The 18320-nt window shown below is 40.5% G+C and overlaps 4 protein-coding genes across 7 annotated transcripts; 2 read left to right on the top strand and 2 right to left on the bottom strand.

The window, feature by feature from the left end:
• Positions 1 to 494: 494 nt before the first annotated feature.
• Positions 495 to 1999, bottom strand: ndufa3 (NADH:ubiquinone oxidoreductase subunit A3). The gene is made up of 4 exons (XM_037454941.2): positions 1903 to 1999; positions 1565 to 1639; positions 836 to 913; positions 495 to 684 (listed from the first exon to the last, which is right to left on the bottom strand). The coding sequence occupies exons 1-4, from the start codon at positions 1907 to 1909 to the stop codon at positions 593 to 595; spliced, it is 252 nt and encodes an 83-aa protein (XP_037310838.1). The 5' UTR covers positions 1910 to 1999; the 3' UTR covers positions 495 to 592.
• An 8-nt stretch (positions 2000 to 2007) lies between these two features.
• tfpt (TCF3 (E2A) fusion partner) lies at positions 2008 to 5365 on the top strand. The gene is made up of 7 exons (XM_037454940.2): positions 2008 to 2219; positions 2598 to 2699; positions 3609 to 3731; positions 4047 to 4117; positions 4193 to 4262; positions 4558 to 4716; positions 4839 to 5365. Exons 2-7 carry the CDS (start codon positions 2598 to 2600, stop codon positions 4911 to 4913), a joined length of 600 nt encoding a protein of 199 aa, XP_037310837.1. The 5' UTR covers positions 2008 to 2219; the 3' UTR covers positions 4914 to 5365.
• A 422-nt stretch (positions 5366 to 5787) lies between these two features.
• cnot3a (CCR4-NOT transcription complex, subunit 3a) lies at positions 5788 to 13271 on the top strand. Of its 4 annotated transcripts, none has more exons than XM_037453915.2 (18): positions 5788 to 5931; positions 6561 to 6631; positions 6793 to 6860; positions 6960 to 7034; positions 7149 to 7238; positions 7358 to 7486; positions 7657 to 7752; positions 7910 to 8129; positions 8219 to 8352; positions 8516 to 8563; positions 8779 to 9694; positions 9788 to 9893; positions 9988 to 10132; positions 10517 to 10616; positions 10987 to 11185; positions 11523 to 11655; positions 11725 to 11850; positions 11931 to 13271. In XM_037453915.2, exons 2-18 carry the CDS (start codon positions 6607 to 6609, stop codon positions 12027 to 12029), a joined length of 2709 nt encoding a protein of 902 aa, XP_037309812.2. In that variant the 5' UTR covers positions 5788 to 5931; positions 6561 to 6606; the 3' UTR covers positions 12030 to 13271. The 4 variants fall into 4 exon arrangements, with proteins under 4 accessions (XP_037309812.2, XP_037309810.2, XP_037309808.2 ...); XM_037453913.2 differs by having other exon boundaries at positions 8516 to 8572; positions 9991 to 10132; XM_037453911.2 differs by having other exon boundaries at positions 8516 to 8572.
• Positions 13272 to 13630: 359 nt separating this feature from the next.
• On the bottom strand, positions 13631 to 18154 carry prpf31 (PRP31 pre-mRNA processing factor 31 homolog (yeast)). Its single transcript, XM_037453916.2, has 14 exons — positions 17976 to 18154; positions 17251 to 17466; positions 17110 to 17170; positions 16883 to 16966; positions 16694 to 16791; positions 16208 to 16314; positions 15917 to 16086; positions 15634 to 15791; positions 15450 to 15539; positions 15116 to 15243; positions 14957 to 15029; positions 14155 to 14283; positions 13967 to 14065; positions 13631 to 13876 (listed from the first exon to the last, which is right to left on the bottom strand). The coding sequence occupies exons 2-14, from the start codon at positions 17464 to 17466 to the stop codon at positions 13763 to 13765; spliced, it is 1527 nt and encodes a 508-aa protein (XP_037309813.1). The 5' UTR covers positions 17976 to 18154; the 3' UTR covers positions 13631 to 13762.
• Between the last annotated feature and the right edge of the window lie 166 nt (positions 18155 to 18320).

Below are 18320 nucleotides of genomic sequence, written 5' to 3'. Positions count from 1 at the left end.
GATTAATGTCTTTAATCGAGTCCCGGCCCTACATTAAATCTTATTGAGTAATAGTTTCATATTTCTTAAAGTTGCAAAAGGGTAAAGATTTTTTAGGAATTTTATGCAGCACAGCTCCATGTATTTTTCCATATTCTTTCTCATGCAAGAAAAATGGTGCCGGTATGAAACAAGGAATTAATATTCAAAAGATTGTTAATCTGATTCAAGCTCATTTGAAGATCAGGATGGTGTTGAAGCTTATATTCAAAACTCTAAGAATGTGTTCTGGAAATAAAAAAGAAATCTTAACACTGGGTTGTGCCTTGTGATTGAAAAAAGTCATTCTTTTGACATTTTTCAGTGTGAGGAAACTGGTCTACCATCCCAGTGTTGAGATAAATAAAAAAAGACATACATTTTCAACTCAACAATTATATTAAAAGATCCTTTTCTAAAGTCTTCATGTGGTGTCTGTAATCTACTAAGAGATGCAACATGTGATGGCCCAAATCTAGAATTAAATACATCTTTATTGTGGGAAATAGGTGGAACCTGGCGGACACATATGAACAAAAGGATCGACACATGTGTTGATCATGCAAATAGCAAGTTAAAACTTTTTGAGCCAATCCAGATTTTTTCCTTTTGGTTCACCCGGATGAGCAGGGACATCGGGCATGTTTCCGTCATCTCGCACAGGGACTGCATTGGAAAAGAAAGGACGAGGTTAAATAATGAATTAGTTTGGTGTAGAAGTAAATGTTTGAACTACCCAGCGCTGTGTCACATTGTGTGGTGTCTTACAGTGACACTCAAACATGAACCTGCTGTAAAATGATGAAACAGTGTTTACCTGGGTAGTTGTAGGGTGTAGACGAATTGATCATTCCTGTGTACTTTGTGAGGGGGCTGATTAATGGAAGTGCAACACCTGAGGACATAGAGTTCGTATAACTTTACATGCAATACATTAATTACTAATTATTGTTGGAATAGTGATTTTGTAGAGTACAATAACTTTGTGTCAACAATAAGAAAACATCCAGGCATCACTGTACACCGTTTAGGTTTTCTAATCAATTACTGGCTCTTACATAATTGCATAACTTCCCAGAAGACTTTGGATTTGTAAAGAGATTTCAGGGCAATTTCTTCAGAGGTGCTATTGGCTTTCTTTTAAAAAGGAATCTAATCATGTTCTGCCTCATATGTAGAGTTGTGTAACATAACAAGAAGACATGCTCTCCTGATGATTGTGGCTGTATGTACTCATTTTTTATATTAGAGCTGATTGAAATAATTTTGTCAAATGGAGAAACAATGAATAGTAGTTTTAAAATAACTACTTGTTAGCATGTACTATTTTAATGCACGGCACATATGTTAAATAATAACCTGAATGGGACTGAAGTCAGTTACAGTCAACACATGCCACGGGGCATCTCTCGGGTCCTTCTAACGAGTTATTTCTAATTTCCTTGATATATCAAATGTTGCTTTATTATCATGTCCATGAGGAAGTAGTTTAGTGCTCTTGTTCTATCGGAAACATGTCTGATCTACGTTTAGGCCGATTACTGACCTATCAGTCCAATAGCACAGGATGTCAGGATAACAGGCTCTTTATTCCATGCATTCTTCAGGAACGCTAATATTCCTGCAAAAACAAAAACAAGAACAGGTTTAAATCCTCCACGGTTGACAATTAACCTACGGTTAGCTCATATTAGCTACTGTTAGCAAGATATCCAAGGTCACTTTTTTCGTTTAATTTCTAATGGATATCGATGTATTACATTAACTCTGAGCCCTAAATAGCGTAGTTTCAGATGTTGACGTATGAATGTATGCTATCTAGAGGTCGTAATAGAGCTAATATCCCTGGATGTTTGTATAAAAGATGAATATATAGCAACATACCGGCCATGTTGTCTTGTGTAGTTTCAATCCAGTGGGCGTTTTTGGGAAATGTAGTCACCGATATATGACGTATAATTTCTGCGCCCGTCGCAAAAAAACATCGGTTCGTTGCCAAGAGCGGCAGGGAGAGTAACTTTGCGTTTGATTTGAGTAAAATGTAATGTAATTATATGCTCTGCGTCAACTGTGTGTGTTAACTACAGACTAATACACCGTCTTCAGAGTAGACTGACCGTTAGAAAGCGTTTGTTTTAAACACGCGCTGCTTTTCCACTGTCGCGCTGACAACAGTGTCTTTGGACTAATCATTCGGAAATGTAAGTGATTACTTAAATCTTAGATATTGTTCAAGCTTACGCCACCCAGCAGTACATAGAGTAACGTTAATTATTATTAGCTGCACTTTTACCAGCGTTAGTGGTGATACACATTAATGCAGCGTTACTTAGAATCCAATAGTGATTCTGAAATGTTTCTTTCCGCATAATGGGTACTTCACTGTTGATAATCAATAGTTTGGTACATTTACTTAAGAAAGCGATTAAATGCAGCATCATTTTCTACACTAAAATCCTGCTGAAATTGCAACATCCGACACTAAATTACATCGAAATGTCATACAAATTGACATTGAAGGTATAGTACATTCCTAATTTAATTTGAATCTTTTTTTTTTCCTGTGTCACCCTTTGCAGATGATGGAGGATTTCTCTGGTTTGGCCTTGCCTCCACTATTTGGAGGACACATCCTGGAAGCAGAGCTGGAGCCTGGTGGTGTGGAGCTGGGACCAGGAGAGGTAATGGGAATGTTAATGATTACGATAATGCTTATGTTGATGAGAGGTAGTGGGCACAGGCAGTAGCCAGTGCTCTCAGTGTGGCAAAGTAACAAGATAAATTGGTGCTAACTATACCAAGTATTATTACCAGATTCAATGCCACCTAATTTCCAAGCTCTGTCTCTAAAGAAAGAAGCTACAGTCATAGTCTTTTTGTAAATACGATTGATTATAGATCAATTATATTTATGGAGCCTGTTATCCTGACATCCTGTGCTATTGGACTGATAGGTCAGTAATCGTAAATGTAGATCAGACATGTTTCCGATAGAACAAGAGCACAAAACTACATAATAATAAAGCAACATTTGATATAAAAGGAAATAAGAAATAACTCATTAGATGGACCCGTGAGATGCCCCGTGGTATGTGTTGACTGTAACTGACTTCAGTCCCATTCTGGTACATATGTGCCTTGCTTGAAAATAGTAAATGGTAACAAGTAGTTATTTTAAAACCACTATTCATTGTTTCTCCATTTGATAAAATTCTTCCAATCAAATCTAATATAAAAAATGAGTACATTTAGCCACAATGAGGAGATCGTACCTACTTATATTATGTTACACAACTCTACAAATGAGGCAAAATATGATATTCTTTTTAAAAGAAAGCCATAAGCACTACTGAAGAAATTACCCTGAAATCTCTTCACATATCCAGAGTCTGCTGGGAAGTATGCAATTGTTATGCAAAAGTTATTGTACTTCACAAAATCACGATTCCAACAATAATTATATAATAATGATAATAAAGCCATATTTGACAAATTGCAAAAAAAATCAAAATACTTTCATATGGCCCTGTGAAAGTGTGGTCATTTATTTTCATGTAGCTCAGGATGGATGTTTTGGGGTTTTTTTCTAGGTGGAGCTGGGTCCAGGGACCAATGAGCTGCTGGAGAGTACAGCTCAGGAGGATGAGGAGAGAAGAGCTCTTGATAAGAGGAAATGTCTGGCTCTGAACAGGAGATGTAAAGATATTGAACAGGTGTCCGCAAGCTTACATATGCATGTGTAGAAATGTGTCAGCTGGCACATAGGGTGTGTTTGGGTTTATTCGCTCATTTAGTTCCCAATTTCTCACATAATTTGTAGGCATGGACCGTTGATTTTTTTTCTTGCTATGATACTTTCTGACTATTTTGAAGCTTTCCTAAACTGTTCAAAATTCCAGTTCTACAATCTGATTTTGGACAGTTACTGATGCAGTTATTTAAAATTCATATTTGACAAGGATGAATGCACATCTGTAATCACTTCCTCACTTGCCGCCCTGAAGTCATTCCAATTGTGTTTTTCTAAGGTGAATCAGAAGATTCTGGGTCGTCTTCATCAAGTGCAAAGAATTACACGGCACCTGAAGAAGGAGAGACGGTACAAAACCTTACAGTAACACAATTGAGCTATTTTCACTTGATGGCCCTTCTTACAATAACGGTAATCTTGCAGGTTTCTCATGAAAACTTTAGATGGTCATGGGGATGACTACAGAGACGCCCAGCTGACTATACTCCTAGAGGTGAGGATTAGTAAACGTAAAGAATTATCACCCCAGTGTTCACAATCATTATCCCCTATTTTGAAACTTAAAACGTTGCATTATTGTCAAATTAAGGCTTGATAAGATGTCATTGATTGGTTTTACTATACCAATTGACGATGGTGGATTAAATGTTGGCCCCTCTTGACGTTCTCTTATTAAGCTTATTTAGCTTGATTTACCCAGTTGGTCTGCTGATTCTTCCGATGTTTCAATAATTGTACATGTGCTCAACATTTTAATTCTACAACCTGTTTTTTAAATTTTACATAAGGATGAATCAGAAGCCCATTTAGATCATGCGTCTGGAGTGGAGGATGAACGTCTCAACGGTGTGTCTGGTTCCACCTTGTCAACCGCGATGCCTAATGCAGCCGGACCGAAGAGGAGGAGGCATCGAATTCCAAAGCAAGAAAAAGACAAAGACCACCAGGTAGGTCTAGCACTCTCGGCTAGTAAATATCTCTCTCTCTCTTATAGATTTCATTGACGTAAGACTAATGGATCTTCTTTTGACTAAGTTTCTGTTTTTCTTTAATGTCATATTTTTTCCAGGCTGATCCAGAACTATCAGTGTTGGCGGACACACAATTTGGAGATATGCCCAGCCCAACTTCTCTGTCTCACTAATCTAAACTTGCATTGCACCAATATAGATATGATGATGATATAGAAGGGTCACGAAGTGATGAGAAAATACTTTACCTCTGTTCAGCCATTTATTGCACTGTTTGTAGTTTTACATGAACATTGTGAACAGAAATAATTAATGTGTTTGTCAAATTAGATGTTATTCTCATAGTACCTATATTCAGTGGTTTTGAATATATATTTTCCGTTGTTGCTTTTTGTACTTGGAGACCTTTGGAGATGATGACAAAACAATAATAATTGTAAAACGTGGCAAACCTTGCACACTGTCATGGACAACTTTTTTAGTACATATCTGGCAACCTAAATAAAAAAACATGGGGTTGCAAACTTGTATTATTAATGGCTTTCACTATAAATTCCTGGATACTATCAATGATGACATGGTTTACAATTTTAGCACAGTAAATAATAAAATATAAAACAATGTAGATTGCAGTATATATTTTCGGGACTTGAGCTTAAAGAAGGCTTTGCTGAAGCTACATTTATTGCTTTTTTAATGTTCACATCTACATATTGATGATTTAAACTAATTCATCATGTTTCTAAATGATAACCTAACACCATATTTTAAGTGGGGAGGAATAAGGATTTTTATGATGACTAGATTAATTTAAAACCTCACCTTTAGATTAACTTGTAAATAAAGATAAGATCCCATTTATTTATTTTCGGGGATTTTCCTACTTTTAGTTGCAGCTGTTCTTTTGTCTCCATCATCTTTCATCACACGACCGAGCCTATGGCCTAACCCCATTCCAGTGGATGTCTGTTAATGACAGTGTTGAGCTCTGACCAATTAGATTTCAAATTTTGGATTTAGGGCGGGGCCTAAATGCGGAGGTGGGATATTAGCTACCGTCCATCTTCAGCTAACGTTACATTACAGTGAGCGAGCTTGTCGAAAAGAAAACACAATTTGGAAGTAAAGAAGACTTTCTGGAATTAGTATTGGCTGTATTTGAAAAAAGACAAACGAAAGCCCATAACATAGGTAAAGGTCGTAAACAACTATAAATCTAGATGCTCTTGTTGACCCAGTTTCCCTTTTACCTTAAATTCGACTAGCTGGCTAGCTAAGCTGCTAGCTAGCATTTTATGCATTAACAGCTAGGTAAGCTAGTCAGACAGTTAGCTATATTAGCCAACAGGTTAACGATGAGAACGGGTTCTGATATATTTTACCTTTCACAATGCAAAACCACCATATAAAAGCATTTCTGCGCCCCAAAATAATAATGCATGAATGTGATGCCTATCCATCAATATGCTTGGCGGTACTTGTTTTGAAAGGGGCCAGTTGGTAGCAGAGCGAGGTGGACGAGCTAAGATAGAGGCTAATACTAGTGTTAGCTAGCTAGGTTGCTAATTGTATCAGATAACCATGTCAGTCTTTTTGGCAACATCAAGATCAGCGATGTCCACGTAAACACAACGATAGCCAAAGGACCACACACACGTTGTAGCTTAAATTGTTTAAAATATCGTTATTTGTGCAGCTAACGTGTACTAGCCAGCTAGCCGCAGGGAACGTCAGTTCCACTCTTTGGAAATCGTTGTACTGATGCTCTGTTGAAGGGATTTGTGTATTGTTTGAATGCACGTTTGGTTTTCTTTACATAGTTAACTTTGTGACAGACGGAATGTGGACATAGTCGTAGTCAGAGCCATGGCTGACAAGAGAAAACTACAAGGTAAGACTATTGGTGTCATTCATCAGTAATGTTGCACAGGATCTATCACACTGTCCAGCCTGGCATCTTGCAGAGACTCAGACTGACTTCATCCAGCAAAGGTTTTTGTGTTGCACAGACTTTTTTAGAAGGATGTTGGACCACATCTTTTTTCTCCACAGGTGAGATCGACAGATGTTTGAAAAAAGTAGCTGAAGGTGTAGAACAGTTTGAAGACATCTGGCAAAAAGTAAGAGCTGTTTGCGTCAAGCGTTCATTTATTGTAACTCATTTTCTAAACTTGAATGCAACTCAAGCTAAAATATCAAATTTATTTGACTGTTTTTAGCTTCACAATGCAGCCAATGCAAACCAGAAGGAAAAATATGAGGCTGACCTCAAGAAAGAGATTAAAAAACTACAGGTAAGTCAAGTTACCTTACATGTATGACCTGTCTCTATACAGAGCATGTGCTCTTTGACAGTAATACGTGCTTTAGAAAATGTAATGAGATTGATTTTATATGTCTGTCCTCAGCGATTGAGAGATCAGATAAAAACATGGGTGGCCTCAAACGAGATCAAAGACAAAAGGCAGCTAGTCGAGAACCGCAAACTTATAGAGACGGTATGCTTCTCCGTCCTTTCTTGTTTGTTCTATTTTTGTTTCTGTGAAGTAAAGCATTTGGACATCGGCTCATCAAGACAGTTAACTCATTAAGCCTTATATGATTTCCTCTTCCTTAGCAAATGGAGCGGTTCAAGGTGGTGGAACGGGAAACAAAAACAAAAGCATACTCTAAAGAAGGCTTGGGGCTCGCTCAGAAAGTGGATCCCGCTCAGAGGGAAAAGGAGGATACGGGACAGTGGCTAACAGTAATATATCCACTATTATCTATACATGTTGGGCATATTATTTATTTGTTTGCCTGCTTTTTTGTCTAGATATAGTTTTTGAAAATATTGGTCAAAGACCAGCAATAACATATTTTATTAAATAAGGCATTTACATAAATCCTCTTTTCTTTTCTCTTCCTTACCCACAGACTACAATAGACACTCTAAATATGCAGGTGGATCAATTTGAAAGCGAGGTTGAATCTCTTTCGGTTCAAACGAGAAAGAAGAAGGGCGATAAAGATGTAAGTCAATATTATTATTAATCATTTTTTTTCAGCACACTCTGAAGCAGTATAATTCCTGTGACTATCCAGTGTAGTGTAGACCAATGTAGTCCGGCTGAAGTGTTAGCAAAATGATTGACAAAGACCACAAGCCTGTATTCTGTCTTTCATAAAGAAGCAAGACCGTATTGAGGAGCTCAAGCGGTTGATAGAGAGGCATCGATTCCACATTCTCATGTTGGAGACCATTTTACGAATGCTGGACAATGACTCTGTACCAGTGGATGCAATCCAGAAGATCAAGGATGATGTCGAATACTACATTGATTCCTCCCAAGACCCGGACTTTGAAGAGAACGAGTTCATATATGACGACATAGACCTGGAAGACATCCGTAAGTCCTCGGAGCGTTACGATGCTGTTTATGTTTGACCCCAGGTGGCTTGTATTGACAACATCTTGAACTGTCTCCTTCTCTCGCAGCCGCCGCCTTAGTTGCAACTTCTCCATCCGGTCAAGGCAATTTGGAGGACGAGCTGTTTCTCAACTCCAGCAGCACTCCGACGTCCACAACCTCCTCTTCACCTATTCCTCCGTCACCGGCCACTTGCACTGCTGTACGTTCTTCTATTTGGCTTATTATAACTTGGCGGCGCTGTGTTTAAGGGAGGCTGGTGCAGAAAAACTTATTTCTGACACAATTTTGCACATATCTCTCACGTTTTTGCTGAATCAACATTTCAAAAGTGCAGCGTCATATCGAGGTTTGTTTTCCTATAGGAGAACTCTGAGGACGATAAGAAAAGAGGACGGTCGACAGACAGCGAGGTTAGTCAGGTGAGAGGCTCTCATCTCTACTATGACAGTTAGTGCTCTTCACCTTCCCTCCTGGAGGGGCACAGAGGCTGAAGGTGTTTTTCTCTGTCAACTATGTTTGTAGACTTCTATCTCTCGTTCACTGTACACTCACTTTGCACAGCTGCCATTTCCTTCCGGACAGTTAAGTCTACAATGATTTTTTTCTGGTGCTTTTTCCTTTTCAGTCACCTGTGAAGAACGGCCCTCCATCCTTGCTGTCTTCATTCTCCTCGTCCACCACCTCTGGATCCTCCTCGTCCTCCTCCCTTGTGTCCATTGCAAGTGTCGTCGGAGGCATTCCCGTCGTCCCTCCGAGCAGCAGTCTCATAGGGAGCTTCAGCAGTGCGGTGCAGCAACATCAGCATCAACCTGCGCAACAGCAGCAACAACCTCAGCAGACCAATCAACCGCAGCAGCAGCAGCAGCCACCTCAAACAAAACCCCCGGCTCCTTCAAACAATGCGCCCAGCCCGCCCAGCATCCCCCATCTCCCAGCCTCAACTGCACCCTCTCTCCCCGCGCCCAGTACGCCCAGTTCATCAGCCATCAGCTCGGAGTCTCCGCTCACATCCGCGCCAAGCCCCGCGTCCACTTTGGGGCTGGGGCTGGGATTGAGCAAAATTGGCCTGATGGGGTCCAGCGGTGGCAGCCAAATGTCTGCTTTGGGCCTGGTTGTCCACCAGTCTCCTTTAAACACGATGGCGGGGCTCATTTCAGGCTCCGCCCCTGCGCCGTACGCTCAGGCGGCAGCATCGGGAGGCTTGGGTTTGAGCAGCAGCACCCTGTCCAGCATCTCCGTAGAGAGCAGCACTTCCATACCCAGCTCCAGTGGAGTCACCACCAACGGGGCGGTGGTAGGCCTCGGTCTGCTGGGTTCCGGCCCCGCCCACGGCTCTCTGAGTGGGAGTATTCTGGGACTGGTTCCTGGGCAAAACTTAGAACTAGTCGCCTCTCCGTTGCCCCCAAGTTCTGTCAGCACTACCCCCGGAGTGGTTAGCATGATGGGAGGCAACGGAGGGAATGGCAGCGTGGTTGGAGGAGGAGGAGTGAATGCTGCTCCTGCTAGACCACCCAGTGGACTGAAGCAAAATGGAAACACAAGTACGTTATTTTGCTTTACTGGGCCTAGTGTGAACTTATAGTCAACTTTCAAAATATATTTCCTCTATTTTCACTTCCTCATTTGCCTTGCAGGTTACAGTGCCGTAGTGGCAGAGAACTCGACAGAATCCGCTCTCAGCACACCGAGCCAGTCGCAAAGCAGCCAACCGTCATCTCTCAGTTCTTCAGCCAGTCAGCCGTGAGTTATTTGTTGCCCACTCGATCATGGCCCTTTTTTTTTTACACATGATTGTTTTTAACTCGTCCCTCTGTGGTTCCCGTCCTGCTCGCAGTAGCATGGACAACGGTCCCAGTTTAATCAGCTCCATCACCCTCCCGCCCAGCTCTCCGTCCCCCTCGTTCTCAGACAGCACCCCCGGGGGAGGGAGTCTTCTCAACGGGCCTCACTCCTACACTCAGGCCTCTGACGCTCTCAAGGTGAGGCACCAGGCAATTACCCTCTGCAGTGTTTTAGTCCAATTAAGTATCATTGAATCATAAGTAATATTTAAGAATGTGCTAGTATGTTACCTGTGCTGTATATTTGTTTGTTTTTTTGTGTTTTAGATGAATTGCTGAGTGTTGCCTCTTTTGCAGACATGGCTCAGTGTGTGTTAGACCAACGACAATCGTACATTGTTTTAGATAAGAGGGGATTTTTCACAGGTGGCTTCTCATGGTTGTTTTTGCTCAATGTAGAAGGTGTAATTGTAGTTGGGTTTTCATCTTTTATCCACCCCCCCCCCTCCTGTGCAAATGCCCATGAGGTTTCTCTCACAACTTAATTTGAGTTAATTGGTATCTCTCTCGTTCCCTCCTCAGGCCCCTGAACCTCTCAGTTCTCTGAAGGCAATGGCTGAGAGAGCGGCGCTGGGATCGAACCTGGACGGAGAGATTACAAACCTGCATCTAACAGACCGAGGTCGGAACAGTCAGACACTTTCTTTCGGTTTCTATCCTGACTTAGTGAAGACTCACAAACGGGAAACCTTGTGTCACTTGTATCCTGGCTGCTGACATGTGGGATTGAGGGAAAGTTCTTAGCATGTTGCTGTATAAAGCTGAAATAGGGTTCAGTGTCCAACAGACAGAAAACGCGTCCATTAAGTAAACACAACCACATAAGTATTTAACACATTGAACAAAATATTGCAGCAAACCACTTGTTTTGCTTAATAACTCGTATAAAGAAGGTAGTATATTTAGGGAGTGGGAGGTTGTTCTGGAACTCAGGAGTCTGCCGTATTTGTGTCATCAGCTCAATCATTCCAGCTTTATTTGTGGTTCTGTAGATATCTTCTCTAGTTCATCTGCACCGCCCGGCACACCTGCCGCCCCTCAGCCGTCCGTGTCGGAGGTCAGCATCCCCCCCTCGCTCGGCGTCTGTCCGCTTGGCCCCACCCCTCTCCCCAAAGACCAGCTCTACCAGCAGGCCATGCAAGAATCTGCATGGACTCACATGCCACACCCCTCTGACTCTGAGAGGATCAGGTAAGGACGCAGCACATCTCACACTAATCGCACCGTGAGTGCAAAAAAACCCTGGAGCCCCCATATGATCAGAAGAATACAAAACTTTCTGTTGTGTAATGTGTTCTTAAATCCAACCCTTAAGTTAAGAACATAATTGGTTCACGTGGTATTATTAAATTCATATTTTTTGACACAATTGACGTTAATTTAACTGCTAAGCAACGTCTGTCTCAAAGGACCACATTGAATACCCAACAGGTATAACTAAAACAACGTTTTTTTCTATGTATATGACCTGTGGATCTGGTTTGTTTTTCCCTCCTATGACTTAAAACCCTTTGCTTCTTTCCTAAAGACAATACCTGATGAGGAATCCATGTCCCACCTTGCCCTTCCACCATCAGATACCACCTCACCACTCCGACTCTATAGAGTTCTACCAGCGACTGTCTACAGAAACGCTCTTTTTCATTTTCTACTACCTGGAGGTAAAGAAATAAATCCAGACAACCTTTTCCATTTGTTGAAGTGAGCTTCATGGTGCATTTCTTTCTCAGGGCACAAAGGCTCAGTATTTGTCTGCGAAGGCTCTGAAGAAACAGTCGTGGAGGTTTCATACCAAGTACATGATGTGGTTCCAGAGGCACGAGGAGCCAAAGACCATAACTGATGAATTTGAACAGGTGCAGACTCATCACAGATGACATTTTCTCTTTAACAACAAAGAAGTATACTTATTCATTCAGCTCTGCTGTTTCTCCAGGGCACTTACATCTACTTTGACTATGAGAAATGGGGCCAGAGGAAGAAGGAGGGGTTTACCTTTGAGTACAGGTACCTCGAAGACCGGGACCTGCAGTGACTGACAGAGAGGAAAAAAAAACAAACCTTGCTGCTGTTGACATTCCGAGACTGAACTTCAAACTGTGGATAGAGATTGTGATGTGTAGTAGAAACCCTCTCCTAAAAGGGAGGCCGGTGTCTGTATAGGCTGCATCTCGACGTGAAGTCCTCGCTGCTCCTGTAGCGCTTTGCTTTTGACTAAAATGCCCCATGGGCCCGATCAAATGCATCCCGCTGCTGGAGCCGGTAGGGTTCTCACTAGAGGTCTGCGTTCGTGCCTGTGTGTGCACACTCAGTATGTGGCATTAGGAAAGCATACCCCATGCATGTTTCTCATGGTTTCTTTTCAGTTTCAACCAGATTCTCTATTCCACCTACCCAACATGAGCCTGGAAGCCTTTGACTTGACACAAAACAAACATTGGATTTGATTTCGTAAACTGGCCATCTTGTATTTACCGTAGTTGGGTCGAGGAGAATAGGGAGGTACAGTGGACATTTGGTCATGGTGTGGCTTCTTTTAAGACCCTACGATGCCTGTTGAATATGGTCACTATTACAAATAGTGAGCGGTTATCAATAGTTTTTATTATTGTCAAATAAAATGCTTATTGAGAGTGACCACAGGGCCTCTCCCTGTGACAGGGAAAGAGTCCTGGACATGGATTAAATTGCTATGCAATTGAACTGGTCTCTGACTCCCTCTCTTTGCAAATAAAATGTTTTTAAGTTAACCTGTCAAATGCATTATGGCGCATTCATGTTTGTGACAATAAACTTGTAAAATATATTTTATCTATGGGATGTTGATTTGTACAGAGGAATTTATTATCCTTGCTGCAAAATACCCCGATAACAAATCGAGATTAATGTCATCTTCCCCCATAAATTAAGATTGTATTTTGTTTCAGTCACTTCATCCTAGAAATCCAGTGTTTAATTACCACCTGATATTTTAAGTGAACCCAGATACAGTGAATGTGCACTGTAACTGTTTACATGTAGCGTGAAGACACAAATCCAAAATTCTGGAGGGAGATTTGTGAAGTAAAATGTCTACTTTGCTGTGGTTGTTCATGTGTACACTGAAGAACTAAGATCATTTTGACAGATCCAATCTTTCCTTGGCAGTGTGAATGGAGTGTGAAACTGAATCAGATTATTCCATTTAAAACAAGATCTGTACTGCAGTTAAAATGTTATGTTTGTGATCAGTTTTCCGACTTAAGAGGGCAAGGGAAGGGGGGAGAAAAAAAAGAAATACAGCAAGTTATGAGATTTGCCTTTTATAGATTCTATTTTTGGGCTTTGACAAAGGGATAGTGAGTAAAGAAAAGGCTAAAATGTGAATTTGAAGGCATATTTACAATTTTTTCACACAGCTCTGCATGGAAGATGTTATAAAACGGGAATATAAAGACGATTGTACAATTTAAATAAAAAAAAAAATCTCTTAAGTCCTGTCATTCCAAAAATTAATATGAATTTACTCAGTTAATAAAAATTAGCCACTGAGATTTACGGTGGATTTGCCAAAATTCTTTTGGCCAATATTAACACCAGCTAATTGGTGTATTCAGACAGTGAAGGATTTTTTTTATTCTAGGGAAGACGGGACGCTTTATGAAATCTTCATGTTTTATTAAAAAGGAAAAGAGTAAAAGTAAAATACAGGACAGAGCACATGTGAAACGCGATATAATATACCATCACTTTACAGTGTTGAGTGCGCATGGGGATGTGCGTCTGAGTTCACGGCTTAGCTTCTTTTTTGACTTTGAGGAACTCTGCCATGTTGGAGAAGTACTTCTGGTTGGCTTCAGCCACCTTCTTCTCTGCAGCCTGCGGGTTTACGATCTCCAAACCCTGCAGACGAGAGCACAAGGGTCGGTTCACTAAAATAAACCTGCACGGTGCAAAAGGGATGTTCAATAGAAGATGATTTTTTTTTTTTACCTGAAGAGGAGTGAACGCCACACTGGAGCTGGTTCCGGAGGAGCGGTCTCTGACTGTGGACTTTCCTCCATACGTCATGCTCTGCTTCTGCAAGGTCCTCTGTTGTGCAACAGAGATGGAGGAAGTTAAGAGACAGGAGGGGATCGATCAATCGATCACTCAGTGGTGGAGTGGAGATGAGGATTTACCTGTAGGGATTTGGAAATTCTGGCCTTGGTGGCGTCATTCACTTGAGCCTGCCGGACACGCCCGCTGCCGCTCTTTCCCAGCTGACCCAGACTGAAGCCCAGGTCCTCTTGATACGCATCATCTTCAATCTGAAAGTCACATCACAAACGATGGTGCTAAAAATGTGCAAAATGCCCATTGTAATGTTTGTTGAAAACAGAATTTCAAAGTCAGGACAACTTTGTCATAGTGTATGCAGAAAAAGGTAAAGTGTTGAGTTCCTTTAAAAAAGGTACATCAACTTTCTAATCAGGGAACAAAACAAAAAAACTGTCCTACAAAAAGGTAATGTTGAAAAACAAAACAGTGAAAAGAGGAAATATAGTAGACAAAATATTAGACAAAACTCAGAATATAGTTAGAAAAAGAAAAACATAGTATAGTGTTTTGAAGAGAGTTCGTGGCGTTTTAAGTTCCAAATATAAATATATAAATGTCAAAGTAATTTTCCAAAAAAAAGTCATAATAGTGTGGAAACCAGTCTGAAAGAAAAATCATAGTATGTGGAAAAAAGGTCATCTTATAGCATTTTGGAAAAAAAATGCGTTCCATAAAAATAAAAATAGTGTACAATGTTGATAAGAGAAACAGTGACTGTATAATATTTAGTATTGAAACACATTCTTTGAGTATTAGATCTAGTAGCCAAATTACTATTATGTATCAAAGTGCCATTAAGAGTATTAATATTTTAGATATTACCTGAAAACATGCATTGATATAGTTGCCTGATAGTGGATTTTATAGAAAACATCTACTGACCTCTGCAAAGGTCATTCTGTTTGCATGTTTCCTGATCTCAGTCAATCCAAGACGCTCCTTCATCTTTCGATACCTTCAGGAAAGGAGTGAAGTGAAGATAAAAACATTGTTATGTAAGTTTATTGTTTCTTAGTGTTACAAAGCAGACCGGATTTGTACCTTCTTCCTCCTCTCTTCTTCCTCTGTCCATCCAGAGGGGCTGGCAGCGGTTTGACCTGCTTCACTGGCGGAGGTTCTTGCCATTTATCAAATTTCCTTTCTATTTCTTCCTTTAGATCATAGCCAACCTACAAATAATAAAAACAATTAGATACATATAATCCTTTAATATAGATCAAGCCAAAAGCAAAGTTTTAAAACGTAATATTGACAGGGTCAGAAATGTAATCTCAACTATTTGGCAGTGTAAGCCCTTTTTGCAACATTTATCTTGTTGCACTTTTGTGTTTTCACACAGCTTAATAATGCGCATATTCTCTATTTGGGCTGTCACCTTGCCAACTGAACTCTCATGGAAACTGTCCACTCGGGCAGCCAGAGTGCATTTTGCAGACACCAGACGAGCTGCTTTTCTCCTGAGGTCCTGAAGACACAAAATGGAAAACATGGTTCTCAGTATAAAATAATATAAGGAAAAAAGCAAACACTAATGTGTTTTTGTTGTTAGATTTACTGACCGGTGGAAGTGACTGCACAACATCACAGTGGTAGATGTAGCCGGTGTGGGGCAGCAAGGATGTGCTGCTAAAGCCAGACAGGGTTCTCCTCTGAGCTCCCAACAGCATCAGGTTACAGGCAGGCATCTTGGAGAGGTTGATGAGGCCGCCCGCGATACCTGCGGCAGATGAGAAACCAGAGGGAGGACGTGAGAAAGGATAATCATTATTATAATTTGAGAAACATGTATAATTTAATTGTGTCCATTAAAAATGACCGATTTAAAATCTTTCTCCATCTCACCCATGATCTTGGCAGCTGTTGACGCTCCAACAATGATGGACAGATTTGGGGCAATAAATGACATCTTGGACTCTACATATTCATAGATCCTGTGTTTAGACTGGTTCAGCTCCAGAGCCATGTCACATGCCTCCTCTAGTTGATTCAGTTCATCCTCACTTAGCAGTGTCCTAAAACCATGAAAATGCAAAGTCAACTCCATGATAAGCATTTAAATGTGGACTGTCACGCTCCGACGCCTTCTGGAAGGTAACAATTAAATCGATAAACAACAAAGGTCTACTAACTCACCCTTGTGTGGTCGAGGCTGTGACACTGACAACCATAATGGTGGCATTGGTGAGGATTTGCTGCAGAGTTTCATTGGTCTTGCATTTCTCCAGATTGTTTCCCAGTTCCTAACCAGAGAGTAAAAATGGACGATATGTGATGCCAGAATAACCTTTTGAATGATCAAATAAGCCCAGCTTTATTATATACACCTTTTAAAATGTTGTAAAGGTGTATATAATCCTATCAGGGAGAGTCGCAATTGTGAAGGACTTAACTTCATTACAGCATTAAGCCAAGTTAATGTATTTACCTTGAACACTACGCTTGACATAAACTCTGATTAATACGCTCGGATTAAAATGTAATAAATCATTGATTCCATGACATTAGTGACCGATATATGTTGAATTCAAAGAAGAGTTAGAATTCATTATTAGCCTTTTGATAAAGCAACTTTGCGCAACATACCTTCATTTCATTTAAATATTTATATACTTGTCTTACCTTAACCGTGCGGATGTAATCTAGAGAATCTGGCACCAGAGACTCAAGCTCCGGGAACCTCTTGGAGTACTTGTCCCGAGTAAACTTATGAATGATATCTGGAACCGAGGTAGAAAAAAACCAAATGGTTATATGGAGCAAAGCATTACATTTTTCTCATTTAAAAAAAAGCTACAAAGTTCCACTCACTGAGCTCATTGTCGATCTCCACTGTGAGGTTATTGGCTGCGACAATCAGTCTGTATTCTGGGTTAGACTCGACCGGGCCACAGTCTAAAATAAAAACAAAAAAACAGAACAAAATCACGCCAACTTGTTTCCGATTGTTTGTGGAATGATATTGTGTGAGGAACTTTTTTTGAACAAAGACCATATTGTCATGAACACAGTAGACCATGTAACACGGTCACACTTACCCTCTGAGTTCTTGTGCTGTTTTCCACTATAGATCGTAATTTTATCCATAATTTCTGAAAACTAAAGACAAACATTTTCGTTGACCAAAACAGAAGAAAACTAAGTCCGCTCGAAAATGACTCTCATAAGGGACAACTTACCTGTTTGCTATTGCGGAGCTTCGCAATGGACGAAACACTCTCAGCTTTGCTATAGTCCACCTCCATCTCCTCTGGGATGTCTTCGAGCCCTGCCTCCGTCCTTCCCTGGGTAACTTCTCCATCACTGTCCTCCTCCTCTCCCTCTGGATACAATCCATCATCCCCCTCATCTGCGGCCTCCTCCAAATCAGCCAGGAGCTCATCCGCCAGAGACATCTGCCATCAGCAGAGGACGGTTTGAGGACATTTAATCTTTCTATTATAAAATCTAAAGTTACAAAACTTAAAAGAGAACTTATAAAATATGCTTATGAAGACTCACGAGGTGGTATTAAAGTGCAGGACATTAAAGAAGATAAAAAATACGAATTAACGATGAGACAAAAATGAAATTACATTACATGTCATTTAGCTGACGCTTTTATCCAAAGCGACTTACAATAAGTGCAATTACTTGTAATTGTGACCAAAATAGGTTAACACCAAGGCCCATTATAACGTAACTCTAACAATGGCATCAAACTATTTAAGACAGCATCAATAATATGAATGTGTTAGACGAAAAGTAATTATTAAGCATTGGCTAGCTATTTGAGTAAGGGTTACACAAACTCAGGTCTAAATGTAGTGATTGTTTCGTTAACATACGGCGAATGCTAGCTTGTTAGCAAATGTTAGCTACACACGTCTGATCATGCCACTAAAAGCTTAAAAAATACACTTACCTTTAACCTAAAAACTCTGGTTGCTCAAATAAAAATAAATTTGCCCAATCAGGGCTCCAACCTCCTCTTGTTTTAGGTAAAACGACTTTGTTAAAAGAGGTTTTGCTCGTCAAACGGTGGCATAGTCAAACCGATCGACGCAGAATATATACGTAGTTACATTCGAACTGCTTCATGGGAAATCGGTACAAAGCTCCTCCTTCTTCTTCGTTTGCTTTTAACGGCAGTTGGCCAACAGCTTCCTGGTGCATTAGCGCCGCCTGCTGATCTGAAGTGTGGACTAAGTTATAAATTATATAAATAAATTATGTCCACTGCTCAAGTGGCTGTGAAAAATTCTTAATT

This window comes from Pungitius pungitius, chromosome 11 (assembly GCF_949316345.1).
Source record: "Pungitius pungitius chromosome 11, fPunPun2.1, whole genome shotgun sequence".
Taxonomy (NCBI): domain Eukaryota; kingdom Metazoa; phylum Chordata; class Actinopteri; order Perciformes; family Gasterosteidae; genus Pungitius; species Pungitius pungitius.
This window is presented reverse-complemented; position numbering and strand designations above follow the sequence as displayed.